At 39.0% G+C, this 18326-nt stretch overlaps 1 protein-coding gene across 2 annotated transcripts in view; it reads left to right on the top strand.

Moving 5' to 3' along the window:
• The window catches only part of ALKAL1 (ALK and LTK ligand 1), a 29871-nt gene extending 13693 nt beyond the window's left edge, over nucleotides 1-16178 (top strand). Inside the window, exons 2-5 of one of the 2 annotated variants that reach the window (XM_005563307.4) lie at nucleotides 7545-7598; nucleotides 10103-10183; nucleotides 11510-11586; nucleotides 15633-16178. In XM_005563307.4, coding sequence (XP_005563364.1) covers nucleotides 7545-7598; nucleotides 10103-10183; nucleotides 11510-11574 — 200 coding nt within the window. In that variant the 3' untranslated portion in view covers nucleotides 11575-11586; nucleotides 15633-16178. The remainder of the gene's footprint in view (nucleotides 1-7544; nucleotides 7599-10102; nucleotides 10184-11509; nucleotides 11587-15632) is intronic. The other variant, XM_073998812.1, reaches the window with a different exon arrangement.
• The last annotated feature ends 2148 nt before the right edge of the window (nucleotides 16179-18326 follow it).

The raw sequence follows: 18326 nt of genomic DNA, 5'->3' as shown, positions 1-18326 counted from the left end.
AATTATTTCACATGATCATGGCTCATTTTTAAACAAGAATATAAGAATAAGAGATAAGTATGCCAACATATATATGTACATATGTATGCAAATCTATTTCTTTAAAAGATTTTGTAAACTTACAATTGAGGAGAGCAGCAGATGGCAACTGTTTTAGTAAATAAAAACTAGAAACTTTTACAAATTGGATGAATGAGATAGTCATTTATTCAAATTTTTCCAAGATAATGATCATGCATTACCTAGAGACCTGTTTGATTTTAACCCTCCCAAATAATGTAATCTTTTATATAATCATAGTTATGTATCACAGAAATGAAGCATACATTTTATTTTGTTTTTTAATTGGCAAATAATGGGTACATAGTGATGTTTCTTTTTTTTTTTTTTTTTTGAGACGGAGTCTCTGTCTGTCGCCCAGGCTGGAGTGCAGTGGCCGGATCTCAGCTCACTGCAAGCTCCGCCTCCCGGGTTCCCGCCATTCTCCTGCCTCATCCTCCCGAGTAGCTGGGACTACAGGCGCCCGCCATCTCGCCCGGCTAGTTTTTTGTATTTTTTAGTAGAGACGGGGTTTCACCGTGTTAGCCAGGATGGTCTCGATCTCCTGACCTCGTGATCCGCCCACCTCGGCCTCCCAAAGTGCTGGGATTACAGGCGTGAGCCACCGCGCCCGGCCAACATAGTGATGTTTCAATCTCTATAATGCACAGTGATCTGATCAGGGTCATTAGCATATCCATCTCAAACAATTGTCATTTCTTTGTGTTGGGAACATTCAATATCCTCCTTCTAGCTACATGAAATTGTATAGTGTATTATGGTTTACTGTAGTCATCCTGCAGTGCTATAGAACACTAGCACTTCTTCCTCCCATCTAGTTGTCATTTGAAGCTTACATTTTATTTTATTTTTTCTTCTTTTTTTTTTTTTCTTTTGAGATGGAGTCTTACTCTTGTCGCCTAGGCTGGAGTGTGCAATCTCCGCTCCCTGCAACCTCTGCCTCCCAGGTTCAAGCGATTCCCCTGCCTCAGCCTCCTGAGTAGCTGGGATTACAGGCGTGTGCCACTGTGCCTGGCTAATTTTTTGTATTTTTAGTGGAGACGGGGTTTCACCATGTTGACCAGGCTGGTCTTGAACTCCTGACTTCGGGCGATCTGTCCACCTCGGTTTCCCAAAGTGCCGAGATTACAGGCATAAGCCACCACATCCAGCCTGAAGTTACATTTCAGACTTGTGCTGTCCAACACCACATCCAGGAGCTATGAGGCTACTGAGCACTTGTCATGTGGCTGGTCCAAACTGAGATGTGCTGAATGTGCAAAATCCACCCTGGATTTTGAAAACTTAGTGCAAAAAAAGTAAAATATCTCATTAGTAATTAATATTGTTGATAACAAGTTGAAATGGTAACACTTTGGCTATACTCGGTTAAAATAAATTATTATTTTTAAAATTTTAATTCTAATTTTAACTTTAGAAAGGAGGTCTCACTATGTTGCCCGGGCTGGTCTCAAACTCCTGGGCCCAAGCAACCCTCCAGCTTCATCCTTGCAAAGTCCTGGGATGACAGGTGTGAGTTGCTGTGACTGGCCAAATGATTAAATTAATTCACACATTTCTTTTTACTTTTTAAATGTGGCTACTAAACATTTAGAATTACATGTGTGGCTCCCATTTATCTCATCATAGATGCTGCTCTCAGAACATTTTCCATCTGAGAGAAATCAACTAGTTTCGTTGTTTAGGGGGAGTTTTCTTTTTATTTAGTTTTTAAAATTTATTTATCTATCTATTTATTTATTTATTTATTTTGAGATGGAGTCTTGCTCTGTCACCCAGGCTGGAGTGCAATGGTGTGATCTTGGCTCACTGCAACCTCCATCTCCCAGGTTCAAGTGATTTTCCTGCTTCAGCCTACTGAGTAGCTGGGATTACTGGCACACGCTACCATGCCTGGCTAATTTTTTTGTATTTTTAATGGAGATGGGGTTTCACTGTGTTGGTCAGGCTGGTCTCGAACTCCTGACCTCAGGTGATCCACCTGCCTCAACCTCCCAAAGTGTTGGAATTGTGGGCATGAACCACTATGCTTGGCCTAGGGTAATTTTCTTATATTCAGTTGTTTATTTAATATTTTGTAGATCAAAACTATTAGGTGCATCTAGTCACTAAATGCAAATTCATTTTCAATTAGTTTTTATTGAAGAATTAATACAGATTTATATTCAAAAAAGTTAAAAGTAATAAAAAGGGTGTGCATGGAAAAGCATCTCTTCTCTCCACCCCCAGAATTCTGCTCCCCGGCACCTCCCACCATTTTAGTTTGTTTTTATACAAATGGGAGTGTGCTGCAGAGCAGGGATTGGCAAACTTTCTTTAGAAAGGGCCACACAGTCAATATTTTGGGCTTTGTGAGTGTTAGAAACAGATAATTGGTGCTGCAAAGAAAAGCGTGGAGACAAAGGATCTCTCAGCAAGGCAATCTTTACTATCTACAGAAAGGGTGCCCCTCGCAGATGGAACAATGGTGAGAGCACACCTGAAAAAAGGAAAAGCAGATATATTTATCCCTTATGCATTTGGGTCATCCTTACTGCTGTGTCCTGCATCCATTGGCTGGAGCTGGACCTCACAGTCTTAAACTGATACCCGATGTGCTAATAACCTAAAAACTTCCCTAAATAGGTAAGTTCAAGGGAGAATAAAGAAGAAAAGGAAGTTGCTTACAAAAGGTTTAAGGAAGCAATAACATTTCCAAACAAGGAAGGGGCATAAGCTATGAGCTAAGACTTGCCTGGGCCTGTCCAGACATGCAAGCCAAAGCAACTAACTGGGCTAAAGTATAAGAACTAGTAGGTGATAAGACGCTTTGGAGTAAGAAGATATTATTCCTAGTGTCTATTATTTTATTTTTAAACCAAGAGGAGCTTTGAAGAGGAACTTTTCTGCTCTGTACAGTGAGCCATACTATCTCTGCAACAATTACTCAGTTCTGCCCTTGTAGTGAAAAAGCAGCCACTGACGACCCCTAAACAAATGGATGTGGGCATGTTGCAGCAGAGTTTTATTCATAAACACAGGTGCAGGCTGGATCTGCCTCAGGAGCTGTTGTTTGCTAGCCCCTGCATAGGCCAGTGCTAGTCAATACAGTTATAGTTGGCCGGGCGCGGTGGCTCAAGCCTGTAATCCCAGCACTTTGGGAGGCCGAGACGGGCGGATCATGAGGTCAGGAGATCGAGACCATCCTGACTAATCCGGTGAAACCCCGTCTCTACTAAAAAATACAAAAAACCAGCCCGGCGAGGTGGCGGGTGCCTGTAGTCCCAGCTACCGGGGAGGCTGAGGCAGGAGAATGGCGTGAACCCGGGAGGCGGAGCTTGCAGTGAGCTGAGATCTGGCCACTGCACTCCAGCCTGGGTGAGAGAGCAAGACTCCGTCTCAAAAAAAAAAAAAAAAAAAAAAAAAATACAGTTATAGTCACGTGCCACAAAAGGACGTTTCTGTCACCTACAGACTGCATATACCATGGTGGTCCTTAGATTATAATACTGTATTTTTTACTGTTCCTTTTCTATGTGTAGATATGTTTAGATTCACAGATACTCACTATGGTGTTACAGCTGCCTACAGTATTCAGCACAACAGGTTTTGTAGCCTAGGAGCAATAGCCTGAGTGTGCAGGAGGCTCTCCCCCCAAGGTTTATGTAAGTGCACTCTATGATGCTCCCACAATGAAGGAATCACCTAATGATGCATTTCTCCAAACGTATTCCCATCATTAAACAGCACATGACTGTAAACCTTTTAACTTGTCTCTCTGCATCTATTCTTTGCCCTCTGTACTGTAAGCCAAAAAGTATCTGAGACTTGCAGTGAGCTGAGATCGCGCCACTGCACTCCAGCCTGGGCAACAGAGCGAGACTCTGTCTCAAAAAAAAAAAAAAAAAAAAAAGTATCTGAGAGAGGTCTCAATCAATTTAGAAAGTTTATTTTGTCAAGGTTAAGGATGCACCCATGATACAACCTCAGGAGGTCCTGCTGACATGTGCTCAAGGTGATTAGGGTACAGCTTGCTTTTATACATTTTAGGGAGACATGAGACATCAGTCAGTATGTATAAGATGTACATTGGTTGGGTTCAGAAAGGCAAGACAAGTTTAAGGGGGATGGGGGAGGTGAAACGGGTTTGAGGGGAAAGGGGTATGTGCAGGGAGGGAGGTGGGTGGGGGGGTTCCAGGTCAGAAGTAGATAAGGGACAAAAGTTTGCATTCTTTTGAGTCCTTGATCAGCCTTCCACTGAATACACAATTTAGTGTGGCTCGGTGAATCTGCAGTTTTACATAAACAATAGGGCACAGGAAGCAATCATATGTATTTGTCTCAGGTGAGCCTCAGAGGGATGACTTCAAGTTCTCTCTATCCTCCATCCACAAAGAATTTTTTTGTGGACAGATCATGAGGGAGGAATGTGGCTTTTTATCTTTGTAGCTATCTTATTTAGGAATTAATGGGAGGCAGGTTTGCCTGACATAGTTCTCAGCTTGACTTTTCCCTTGGCTTAGTGATTTTGGGGTCCTGAGATTTATTTTCCTTTCACAATACTTAGGCATCATTGTTTTTTATTATTAAAAATAGTTGATGCTGGGCTCAGTGGCTCATGTCTCTAATTCCAACACTTTGGGAGGCTGAGGTGGGAGGACTGCTTGAGCCCAGGTGTTGGAGGCTGCAGTGAGTCATGATTGCACCATTGCACTCCAGCCTGGGCAACAGAGCAAGACTCTGTCTCAAAAAAACAAAGTTTGCTTATTAAAAAATGTTTAAATGGTGTATATAATTTTATTTATTTTTATTGTATGTCTTTAAAGTGCACAGCATAATGTATTGATATATGTATACAGAGTGCAGTGGTTACTGTGGTCAAGCAAATCACATCCATCATCTCACAGTTACCCTTTTTTTTTGATGGTGAGAACTCCTGAACTCTGCTCTCTCAACCATTGTTCCACATACAACACATCATTACTCCCTGCAGTCCTCCTCTAGACTTGCTCATCCTACCCATCTGCAGCTTTGAATCCTTTGACCAATTCTCATCATTCCCTCCCTCCCTCAATGATCTTTTGAAAATGTAGCTTAACCTTGCCTTTCCTTTGCCTAAAGCCCTTTGACTTCTCATCACCTACAGAATTAAGCACAAAGTTTGTGTACAACTTGACTCTAAAGCCCACCTGTGCCGGCAGTCTTGTCTCACCCACCTCTTCTTCAGCAGCTCTAGACTTTTCCCCCAATGCTTAAACAGGCTGCAGTCCTCCCCATTCCCATCTCTTCTTACATTCTTATCTCTGGCTTGTTACTTCAGGTATGGACTTAAACACCACTTTTCTGTTTCAGTTAAATCAATCTGTTGTACATTCTTGTATTCCTATATGATGTTTGTGCTTTGAAGTTAAAATTCAAGTGTATTGAAATTGTGGTTTTCTTGGTGGGCTGTACTGAGTGCAAGGAGGCACTGATGTTTCCATTTGAGCAGTAGCAGCCCTCTCGGCTTCCTATTCCTTGAACGTGTGCCAGGTGCCTCTGCCAGCAAAGCCGGGTTGTACAGGGGGACAAGACCGCATGCCTTTCCTCAGGAAGCCATAATTGCGGGGAAGACAGACACACACAGTGCCCTGTCATGCTAACCAGAATGTGACATCTGCTTTGATAGAAGTTATAAAATGTGTTATGGGGCGGAGATGAGGAGGGTAATTTACTTAAAATATGCAATTTTCTACACACCTGAGTGTCGTCCTTGTCACAGGGTCTAGAGATTAAAATTATACTCTAAAATGCTTTCAGAAATAGAATTATTTATGAAGTCTTTGAGCACGCCTTAGCCACAGGAGGTGCTTCTGCTGTACTCAGCTCTCATTCATTTTTCAGAATGCACCACTGTAACTACCTGGCCCAAATATTGACACCACAGAAGCCAATTTGCTATTTTTGCTTTCTGAGAAGTACAGGGGAAAAGACCTATGTTTGAGCTGGAGCATTATCGAAGAGAAGAGGAAAGGTTTATGTGATGAAGTACTTTCATTTTACTGCTGCTTTGTTTTCCTGGATTAGTTTTAATTGTTTGTAAAGTGCAGGTGTTCATTGTCAAATGGGAGGGGAGCTCCGATCTCTCTGCATTCCTGCTGCACCCACACAATCACGCCCTGAGCCAGGCCCTGAACTCGCAGAAGGCTGCCCGGAACTGGGGAGCTCCCTGCACAGGAAAGGGTTCCGAAGTCCCTCAGGAGCTCATGGCATGTAAGGAACAGTTAGAATTACTGCGTCTGCATTTTCCAAGCCTCAGTCACCACTGCCTTGTCCTGGCGAAGTCACACTCATCACCGTGGTGGCTCAGACTCTCCTAGAGGGGGATGACAAACGTTCACTTCCCTATTATATTCTTACAATGTTGTAAGTTTAAATGTATACCTACCAACAAACCATGAGGCTCCACTATTTTACTAAAGTTTAAGTTTTCTCTTCCTTTGAAAGTGTTGCACGTGCTCCCAATTGTTTGTATAAATTGCATTTTCTGGATGGTGTAGTTTTAGTGAGTACAAGGTAAAGCCTGAGATACACTTTTATTTTTAAATTTTATTATATATTAAGCACAAAGCCTTCCAAGTGGGAGAGATCATGACCTATAGTACATTTCAGTTTGTTTGTTCTGGCTACTGGGGAGAAAGATGATTATGGGCAGGAGAGGAGGGGTTAGGAGGCCACTGCCAAGGCATGGTCACAAAAGGACGATGGCTTGGGCCAGACTCATGTTGAGGGAAGGAGAAAGAAGTGAGTGGGTCTGGAATAATTTGTTGGAGGTGGAATACATAAAACTAACTCATGGGTTGGGTGTAGTGGTGAGGGAAAAAGGAAGTCAAGCATAACTTCTTGAGCTGGGGCCTGATCGAGAGTAATGCCACTTCAGTCAGTCTTCAGTGGACTGAGGAACATGGAGACAAACAGGCCTGGGCAGAGGAAAAGGAGACCTTCCATTGCGACTGTACAGTTTTGAGAGGGCTGTAAGGTACCCTTCATGCCGTAGAGCAAGCAGTGAGGTAGGTGTATTGGAACTTTGGAGCCCAGGAAATGGTCAGGGCTGGAGATATCAGTTTGGACTCAGCTAAATAAACTGTCACGAATTCATGTGTTTAGTGCCTTATTAAGTATTTAGCATATTAAGGATTTTTTTTTTTTTTTTTGAGACGGAGTCTTGCTCTGTTGCCTAGGCTGGAGTGCAGTGGCCGGATCTCAGCTCACTGCAAGCTCCGCCTCCCGGGTTCACGCCATTCTCCTGGCTCAGCCTTCGGGGTAACTGGGACTGCAGGCGCCCGCCACCTTGCCGGGCTAGTTTTTTGTATATTTTAGTAGAGATGGGGTTTCACCGTGTTAGCCAGGAAGGTCTCGATCTCCTGACCTCGTGATCCACCCATCTCGGCCTCCCAAAGTATTAAGGATATTTTTAAATGGGAGAAATGCATTCAAGAAATTCTGAAGGTTTTTTTTCTTTTCAGAAATATTCCCAAGAGATTCTAACTTAAAAGACAAATTCATAAAGCATTTCACAGGTAAGTACAAAATTTATCAGTGATTCTATTAACTAAATAAAAAGAATGTGTACAGGTTACTATGTCAGGCACTAGGAATATGAAAATAAATGTCTGTAAGTGACTCATGGTCCAGTTGGGGAGATGGACGGATGCTACTAACTTGTGTTAACTGTAATGTAAACCAGCCCTTAATAAGTAATAGAAGTATGAACCACTTTTTAAGGATACACAGGAAGTGAATAATGTGACCAAGAACTACCAAGAAAGGCTTGTAGTAGACACAGTATTTAAGGTGGGCTTTAAGGGATGAATAAGGCTTTCCCGTGGTGAGAGAGACCTTCTCTTCAGAAGGAGTGCATTGAGTAAGCCATGAAGGCACAGGGTGTGGTTTAGGCAAGGACAGGTATGCATGGACTGTGGGTGGGCTTAGGTATGTGGGGCGTATGTGGCCCTGGTCAAGTATATGGCTGGAAAGGTAGCTTGGAGTCACGTTGTGGATAATCTTAAATGGCATGCTGGGGAATTCAGACTATGTTCCCCAGTCTGGTGAGGGGTAGGGAGAGAGGGGGCAATAGAAATGTTTTGAATAGGGAGGGACAGACTTTCATATACTACATCTTTTAAAAATATATTTGTTTATTAATTATTATTATTATTTTCTGAGACAGAGTTTCGCTCTTGTTGCCCAGGCTGGTGTGCAGTGGCGTGATCTCGGCTCACTGCAACCTCCGCCTCCCGGTTCAAGCAATTCTCCTGCCTCAGCCTCCCAAATAGCTGGGATTACAGGCATGCACCACCATGCCTGGCTACTTTTTTGTATTTTTAGTAGAGATGGGGTTTCACCATGTTGGTCAGGCTGGTGTCAAACTCCTGGCCTAAGCGATCCGCCCGCTTCGGCCTCCAAGTGTGAGCCACCGCGCCAGGTCAAAAATTTTTTATTTTTGAGACAGGGTCTGATTCCATCACTCAGGTTGGAGTTCAGTGGTGAGATCATGGCTCACTGCAGCCTTGAACAAATAGGCTCAAGGGATCCTCCCACCTCAGCCTCCGAAGTAGCTGAGACTACTGTGCCATCACACCCAGCTAATTTTTTATTTTCTTTAGAGATGGGGTCTCACTATGTTGCCCAGGTTGGTCTTGAACTCCTAGCTCAAGTGATCCTCCTGCCTTGGCCTCCCAAAGCATTGGGATTATAGTTGTGAGCCACTGCACCAGGCCCACCTGCCACATCGTAAGCACAGATAAATACTGTCCCATGACACTGTTTTGTTCTTCCTATCAACTTTGTGAATCATTTGCACATCATCCTATGCCCCAATTTCTAGCAAATCACTGAATTATTGTGAACAGTACACCCCCATATTTACTATTGGCATTACCTCTCTGTTCCCAGTCATCCCAGCTACTTTTTTTTCTTTTACACCTCAGGCCTGTGATGTGGGAAAGATGTGGTTTGCCCACTTAGTCAAGTCCAAGGGCCCTACCTGTTTATTAACAGAAAGGATGGTCCTCAGGATCAAGTGGAGATGCACCTGCAGGGCACAGGGATGTGTGGGGATGTTGAGCCTTTTGAGGCAGCTGTTAGTGACATGACTGTGGACCCCACGAGAAGCAGACACCAGAGGGACGGAGGGATGAACATTTTGTTGTTGTTGTTGTTCTGTGTGTTTTTTTTTTTTTTTTTTTTTTTTAAGAGATAGGGTCTTACTCTGTTGCTCAGGCTGGAGTGCAGTGGTGCAGTCATAGCTCACTGTAGCCTCCAACTCCTGGGCTCAAGGATCCTTCTGCCTCAGCCTCTACAGTAACTGAACTGGGACTACAGGTGTGTGCTGCCATGCCTGGCTAATTTTTTATTTTTATTTTTTGCAGAGACAGGGTCTCACTATGGTGCTTAGGCTGTTCTTGAACTCCTGAGCTCAAGTGATCCTCCTGCCTTGGCCTCCCAAAGTGCTGGGATTGCAGACGTGAGCCACTACTCCCCATCCGGGATGAAAGTCTTGATGGGCCCTACCTTGGATTTAAAGGGAGAGACAAAGGACTTCTCAAGGCCCTGCCCATTCCATTTTACAATTATCCTAGACACTAATACGACACAAATTACTATAATTAGAAAATGGAATAAATGTCTTGGCATGTAAACATTAATTGCTTTAGATAAAAACAGAAAGTAGAAACCAAAGATACTTATTTTTTGTACTTCTCATGCACTCAATTTGCTCTCTACAGTCTTTTTATTTTCTGTCCAGAACTTTTTCCTTTTAATTTTTCTACATAGTTGTACTACATGTGAAGATTCCATTATGTGAGATGTTGAGAATGTGGAATGAATTTAGATTATTTTTCATAGACCACAACTCTACCTCCCACAGAGCCTGGGTGGGGGAAGAGCTCTCAGGCATGTTCTTTTAAGGGCATGGAAGTATGTAAAGTGCTGTTATATTATGTCCACTCATAAAGTGCTAGGAAATTTGTTTGGAAAACATGCCTATGTTTATAATAAGCATTCTTTTCCTGTGCTCTAGGGCCAGTCACATTTTCACCAGAATGCAGCAAACATTTCCACCGACTCTATTACAATACCAGGGAGTGCTCAACACCAGCTTGTAAGTAACTTGGGTGGGTTTTTTTTTAAAAAAATTATCCAACAATAAATGTGTGTAATTTTAAACTTCAAATGTCTGTGGATGGGAAGAAGTAGACTAACCATTGACATTCTATTTATAACACTGATTTATAACACTGACAGTACCTAAGGTTTGTGTGTACTGTTGCTGTAAGGAATGAAACCATATTCTAATTGGGAATCTATTCAAATCTGATAATAGCCAGATTTCCTTAAAGACCAAAGTGTTTGTTAGGATTTAAACATTTTATCATGATTCAAATTCTTTGACATAAATAGGGTGCTGTCTCAAATAAATGAAAAAAAAAAATGAGATGACTGCGAACTCTAAGTAAAAATTTTTTCCTAAGTTATTTTAAAGTAAATATTTTTTATATCACATCATTTATATAATGATGCTGGATTTTTCTGAGTAATGATAGCATGTAAAAGTTGCTATAATGAATTCTTTTGGATACTTAAGTTACTGAAGTTAATAATAATTCTAAACATAATATTTAAGCACTATCATTTAAAGTGCCAAAATTATGACTATGTGTGGTAACTCCGTTTGCTGTTTCTAAATTCCTTTCTAAGCCTCAACTTTCCTTTTAAAGAACATGAATTCTAAGCATTTTGTTTCTTTTTAACTAGATTGCTCATCTTGAGGAGTATTGACTTTTACTCAGCATATTAAGTTGTATTTGTTATAATGTTTTTCAAAAACAACTTGTGTTTAGGCCGGGTGGGATGGCTCACGACTGTAATCCCAGCACTTTGGGAGGTCAAGGCAGGCAGATCGCTTAAGCTCAGGTGTTGGAGACCAGCCTTGGCAACATGGTGAAACCCTGTCTCTACCAAAAATACAAAAGTTAGCCAATCTTACAATCTGGCTTCAAAATAAAAATAAATAAATAAATAAATAAATAAATAAATAAATAAGTAAAAATTCCAAAATAAAATAAAATAAAACAACTTGTGTTAAATGGCTAGAGAAAGTCAATCACATTGGATTACAGGCAGAATGACTAATGGTAGCCAAGCATGGTGGAGAAAGCACATGGTTTGGCATAAAGCTTTTGACTAGTTATGGGGTATTAATTAACATTCTGAGGCTCTTGTCTCACCTCTAAAGTGAATATAGGAATAGCACCTTCCAGATTGTGTTATTAAAAGAATTGATGAGAAAATCCATTTTCACCACTTGACATAGTAGGTATTTATTAAATTGTAGTTATTGTTATATGAATTAGTGACAACAATAACAGGATTTCCCCAACATTTCTAGTAACTCTATACATAATTTATCTTTAAATGTTTTTCCTAGATTACAAAAGATGTGCTAGATTGTTAACAAGATTAGCAGTGAGTCCACTGTGCTCCCAGACCTAGCAAACCTACCCTGTGAGTATATATTTATTTTTCTTATCCTGCTTAATAGTCTAACTTTATTTTTTAACATTTTTTCCTTTTCTTTTTAGTTGACACATGATTGTACGTATTTATGGGGTACAGTGTGACATTTTGATACTTAATCAAAATGTGATACTAATTTAAAATTTAATTTAAATATATAATTTAAATAATATAACAACACTTTACATACTTCCATGCCCTTAAAAGAATGTGCCTGAGAGCTCTTCCCCCCACCCAGGCTCTGTGGGAAGTAGAGTCGTGGTCTATGAAAAATAATCTAAATTAAATTTTAAATTTTAATCTAAAATTTAATACTAATAAATGTTTGATATGCCTCAAACATTTATTATTTTTTATACTGTGAGCATTCAAAACCTTCTTTTGCAGCTTTGAAAAAATATACAATAAATTACGGTTAACCAGATTCACCCTACAGTGCTGCAGAGCCCCAGAACCCTCATGTCTAGCTGTAGTTTGTATTCACTAACCAACCGCTCCCCAGCTGTGCCTCCCACTCCCCTTTAGCCTTTTTTTTTTTCTTTTTTTTTTTTTTCTGAGACAGAGTCTTGCTCTGTCTCCAGGCTGGAGTGCAGTAGTGCAATCTCTGCAATTTCCGCCTCCCAGGTCCAAGCGATTCTCCTGCCTCAGCCTCCCAAGTAGCTGGGACTACAAGCACATGCCACCAAGCCTGGCTACCTTTTGTATTTTCAGTGGAGACAGGGTTTTTTCATGTTGGCCAAGCTGGTCTCAAACTCCTGACCTCAAGTGATATACCGGCCTCAACCTCCCAAACTGCTGGGATTACAAGCATGAGCCACCATTCCTGGCCCTCTTTAGCTTCTAATACCCAACATTCTACTCTCTACTTCTATGTGCTTAATTTTTTTTTAGCTCCCTTATATGAGTGAGAATATTTACCTTTCTGTGGCTGACTTATTTCACTTACCATAATGTCCTCCAGCTTCATCCATATGGCCTTAAATGGTAGCATTTCATTCTTTATATAGCTGAATAGTATTCCTTTGTGTATATACACAACATTTTCTTTATCCATTCATCCATTGATGGACATTTAGATTGATTGCCTGTCTTGGCTATTGTGACTAGTACTGCAGTTAATATAGAGGTGCAGGAATTTCTTTGATATACTGATTTCTTTCCTTTGGATAAATACCCAGTAGTGGGATTTTTGGGATTATATGGTAGTTCCATTTTTAGTTTTGTTTTTGAGAAACTTCCACACCTTTGTTCATAATGGCTGTACTAATTTACATTCTCACCAACAGTGTATAAAGGTTCCTTTTTCTCTGCTCCTCACTAGCATTTGTTTTTGTCTTTTTGACAATAGCCATTCTAACTGGTGTGAGATAATATGTCATCATGGTTATGATTTGCATTTCCCTGATGATTAGTGATATTTGGCATTTTTTTCATATATTTGTTAGACTTTTGTATGTCTTCTTTTGAGAAATGTCTGTTCAGATACTTTGCCCTCTTTTAAATCAGATTATCTGGTTTTTGCTGTTTAATTGTTTGTGTATTCTGGATATTAGTCCCTTGTCAGCTGGATAGTTTGCAAATCTTTCTCCCATTCTACGTGTTGTCTCTTCACTCTGTTAATAGCCTAATCTTCTTAAGAAAATGTTTGAATAATGTCAGAAGCCAGGAAGCCTATTTTAGCAATACCTATGAACTTAATCTATGGATTTTTCAGTAAGTGTTAAAACTTGGTCCAAATGAAAAGACCGTTTTAATGAATTAGTTTAAAATATCCTCAGCAGTGATTGAATTAAAATAGTTTTTTGACAACCTTACCAGCCCTGAGAGATTTCCAAAAATCTTTCAGCATTTAGTGTTGTTTCATGATTGTGCAGAAGCATTACGCAGATAGACATTAGATGAACAGAAGTACTTATACAGTTCTATTTTTTAACTGTCCAAAATATATAATAAAAATGAAGCCAGGTCTTAAAATTTTGGTACAGTTTTGGTACTCTAAGTAGGAAACAGAGAGAAGATATTGTAATAATAAGAGAAAAAGCAAAGAATAAAAAAGATAATGAACATGTAATTATTTCTTGCTCTAGCCTATTACTTTACAAGAGTGAAATGGTAAACCAGAATTTTCATTCTGGCTAATTTATGCTAGGAGCCCTTGGGCAATAAAGTATTTGTACGATCCTAAATAAATTGAATGTAAATTGTAACATTTATTTTAAAAAGTAGACTCTATACAAAATACTGAAAGATACTTATTTCTTTGCAAATGTTTCTCTAATCAGTAGTTCTTTCGCAGTGTAGTACCAAGTCAACTTTTTTTGGGTCAGCATTTCAGTACCATGGACAAGTCCTTTTAAGGCAACTGGTTCCTCAGTTGTGAAGGTGGAAGTGAAAGTCATAAGAGGATGGCTGGGCACCGTCGCTCACACCTGTAATCCCAGCACTTTGGGATGCTGACGTGGGTGGATCACTTGAAATCAGGAGTTCGAGACCAGCTTGGCCAACATTGTGAAGCCCTGTCTCTACTAAAAATACAAAAATTAGCCATGTGGTGGTGCGTGCCTGTTGTCCCAGCTACTCGGGAGGCTGAGGCAGGAGAATTGCTTGAACCCAGGAGGTGGAGATTGCAGTGAGCTGAGATCATGGCACTGCATTCCAGGCTTGGCGACAGAGCAAGACTCCGTCAAAAAAAAAAAAAAAAAAGTCATAGAGGACTTGTAGTCTAAAATTAATCATGAATATCTTGAACTGGCCAGTGTAACTCAGTATCAATATCATAAATAACTGCATGGGGATTTACTTAAACTATCTCACAGTTTTGTTGTGACAATTACTGAGACAATCCTGACCTATTATTGTTGCTATACTTAGTCTTACTTTAAAATTGATTATCACACATTAATGATAATAATTAGAACTGTTAGTTCTGCATATCTACAGTTGCTAAATTGAAATTTTTTTTTTTAGATTAAGAAAATAAACTAGATTATTGTAGTGGCAGGATACTTAATTCAATCACTCTCAACCTACCTGTTTCAATGTTTTTTTCTTTCTTTCTTTTCTTTCCTTTTTTTTTTTTTTTTTTTTTTTTTTGTGAGACAAGGTCTTACTCTGTTGCCCAGGTTGGAGTGCAGTGGCTTGATCATAGTTCAGTGTGACCTCAACCTCTCAGGCTCCAGTGATCCTCCCACCTTAGCCTCTCAAGCACCTGGGACTACAGGCTCATGCTACCATGCTCATCTAATTTTTTTTTTTTTTTGGTGGCAACAGAGTCCCACTATGTTGCCTAGGCTGGTCTCGAGCTCTTGGGCTCAAGCGATCCTCCCATCTTGGCTGCCCAAAGTGTTGGAATTACAGACATGAGCCACCGTGCCTGGTTTCAACTCTTTTGAACAACACAAAACATGAATCAAGATAATTCACTTGGTTATTGAAATGACCTAAACCAAGTTATATTTATCTCTTTCTTCATTTTTAATATATTCCATGTAAATGAGTAAATTTACCTAAAGTCCCCAAACAACACAATACTGGAAAAGTTTTCCCAAACAAGTACTGTATTATAATTTAAGATAATGTACACAAATTTACATTCTCCTGGGCTAGATCATAGAAGACAGAGCTGATAAACATGACTTTTGAAAATTATAGATTTTAGAGACTTAGTGATTTTTTTCTATGAGTTATCTGTTTCGAATTATTTATTTAATAAGGTTTGCAATCAATATTACAGATTAATAAATGTTAGGGATATTTAATGAGTTGTTCACAAGGTGTCAAATTCTTTTCTGTTTTGGTATGTCTAGATATCATAAATCTTTAAGGGAAAAGTCAATATTTAAAGTCTCTAAAAGTACTGATCAACCTTCCTGCCCCTCTGCACACAAATTAGTCTGCATTCTCAGGATTAGACTGTAAATTAGGAGTCCACAGATTCTTTAAGCAAAATAAAATAAACTGTTGAAACTGTACATGTTTGTAAGTATTCTAAAAACCAGGTCATAAATGATATGGTTCTTCTTTTCCCCCCACAGGCATTTCCTAAGAATGTACATCTAATGTGAAGAAAAAGTGCCTCAGATCATGCAAAATGTAAAAAAAAGATGAAATTTATAATTTTATGGATATGAAGATGAGTAAAATAAGAGACTTCCCAGAAATAACTGGTAGCTGTGACCTGTCACAGAATGGGTCTTTCTTGCTTTATCTTTTTGTGTATACAGTAATTTATAATTTTGTAAAACAGTTTGAATCACATATTGAAAATGAGATATTAAAAATTGTGTGATTGTATTTTATTTTTACTAGATATATTATTTTCTTTACAATCTAAACATATAATTGTGTAAATTATATCTGAGAGTACCAGTGAGAAATAATGATTTTTTTGTATATGACTGTTAGTAATATATTTGTCAAATCATCATGTACCAAGTTAAATTTTATAATTCTTATTTAATATTTAAATACATTTATTTAGAACTTGTCTTCACTTGCATTAATTTGAAATGTGAATTTTATTAAAGCTGAAATATGAAAAAATGTGTTGTTTCCTTTGAATTAAAGATGTTTGTAATAGAGGTTATGCTTTTGAAGTGTGATTACCATATATGTATATGTGTATAAATATGTATTGTTTGAATTGATAATTAGAATCCTGAGACAATTTCTGCCTTTTAAAGTTAGAACATCTGGTATTGCTCTCTTAAATACAAAGAAGTCCAGTTGTTCTTGGACTGGCGAGCTGTATATCAAGGAGTGAGAGGAATGTATGGGTGGTCTGGATGCTCTGTTTAGAATGTAGCAGAATACTCTGATGCATCCAAGAAGTTCTATTTAAAAACAACAATGAAAAAAAAATCGTGAACCTACAACAAAACAATGGAGAACCTCCATCCCTTTAATGAGTAGACAAATCATGAGTTGCTTCACAATACGTCAACAGTGCAGTCATTGACTTTGTATCACTTGCCAACTGCTTGTGTTGGTGTCATGAAGACATATGTATCTCTGTGCCTCATGGAAGCCATCATTTCAATTATGCAGTGCCTTTTGTCTCTTGCATAACTTCCAGACACTGTATCATGTCTTATTTGTGTATGTATACATACATTGTCCTTTGTTCCTCAGAAAACCAAGCTAAAAAAATGCCCCTTGGCTTCAGGAATATTATGAAGCTCCATTCTCAATTTTTGGTTTTACTTATTTTGGTCTATGAGCAAAGATTTACAAATAATTATGTTTAAAAAATCTGAGGTGGGGGAGAAAATCCTGCAGTAATGCTATATAATAATGGAAAAAGACTACTTTTTAGTTAATTTTACTTATAATAACTATAATACTATATCTGGGAAAATGAAGTAGGTTTTGATTATAAGTATCTGGGGAGCTGAGGACTGTTTTTATAAAATGAAGAAGCTGTTGAATGATGATATAAAAGAACTTACTGGTGAGACATATTTGGCTGAAATACAGAAAATAGCCTAAAGGGGCTTCGAGATTAGTGTGGTTTTAATAAGATAAATGATTTCAGATGCAATTCTGTGAAATTAGATTTTAAACATTCTCATAGATGAGTAGTATACCTCAGAAATGTGTTGCATGCTATATATTTCTCAAAAACACACAAAGATATATTAAATATTACTCCAGTTAAAATCATGTTTATTTTACTACATGATCCTCATTTTCTCATTGTATTAATACATTAATTCTCATTAATACAGTGAGAAAATTTTCTCACATGGACAAATGAGTGATTGAAACGTGAGTAGGGTAAAATATTCATGGTTACTTGGTAAAGTAATATCCACACATCAGATAAATGATCTCATTGTCTAAGCAGCAAACCAGGAGGTTAACAATGTTTTCAGAATATTTAGAGCTACATCAACTAAGTGGGCTGTTCTCAATTAGGCACTTAAAAGATTTAGGCAAACCACCCTGTTAAGCTTAGAGCTGTCTGTATAATTACCTAACTTTCTACTTCGTGTAGATCTTTTGGTTTGAAAGGCAGAACGTAGTTAGTAAAGCTACCCCTTGAGACTTTCTAGAAGAGAGGAAGTGGGCTTTAACCTTGGGGTGGGGGAGAGGAGGTATATATGTCCTATCATTTTCCACATGGTAAAAAATGGTTGACTGGAAAATCTAACCCTATCTAAATTAGCCTTTCCCCACATTTTCTGGCTTAATTTGCTTCAAATCATTATCAGTCTACGCAATCACACTTGATGGTTTCTTATCTACCTCGTCACAATAAATGACGATGAATTCTGTCTACAAGAGAAGAGACTGTCTTCTGAAGTATTTCTAGAACCTACAACAATGCCTGGTTCATAGTAGGTACTTTGTGTAGTGAAGGAATAAACAATCATCTCATACTCCAATGAATGAGATTAACAAACACACTGTAACCGGTAATAAAAAGCAGACAATGACTTATGAAAACACTATTGAGCAGTTTTCTAGTGACTCATCAAAACTTATGTTTTCTATGAAAACGTTGTGTTTACCCACTTCATTTCTAGTCCTGTAACTGCTTCAATTTATCTAACTCATGAATTCAAAGAACTTTACACTGGCATTGAAACTCAATGCCTGTGGGCCAGGTGATTAACACAAGTGATTTGATTGTACCACAGAGACCCGATGCAGTCTGGGGTAGGGCAGGTTTGTAGCCCCACTGCATCTCACTGGCCATGCTGCTAAGTGAGAAAGCAGGCTTCCTT

Source organism: Macaca fascicularis, chromosome 8 (assembly GCF_037993035.2).
Source record: "Macaca fascicularis isolate 582-1 chromosome 8, T2T-MFA8v1.1".
Taxonomy (NCBI): domain Eukaryota; kingdom Metazoa; phylum Chordata; class Mammalia; order Primates; family Cercopithecidae; genus Macaca; species Macaca fascicularis.
Note: the sequence above shows the minus strand (reverse complement) of the source record. Positions and strands in the feature narration are given on the sequence as shown.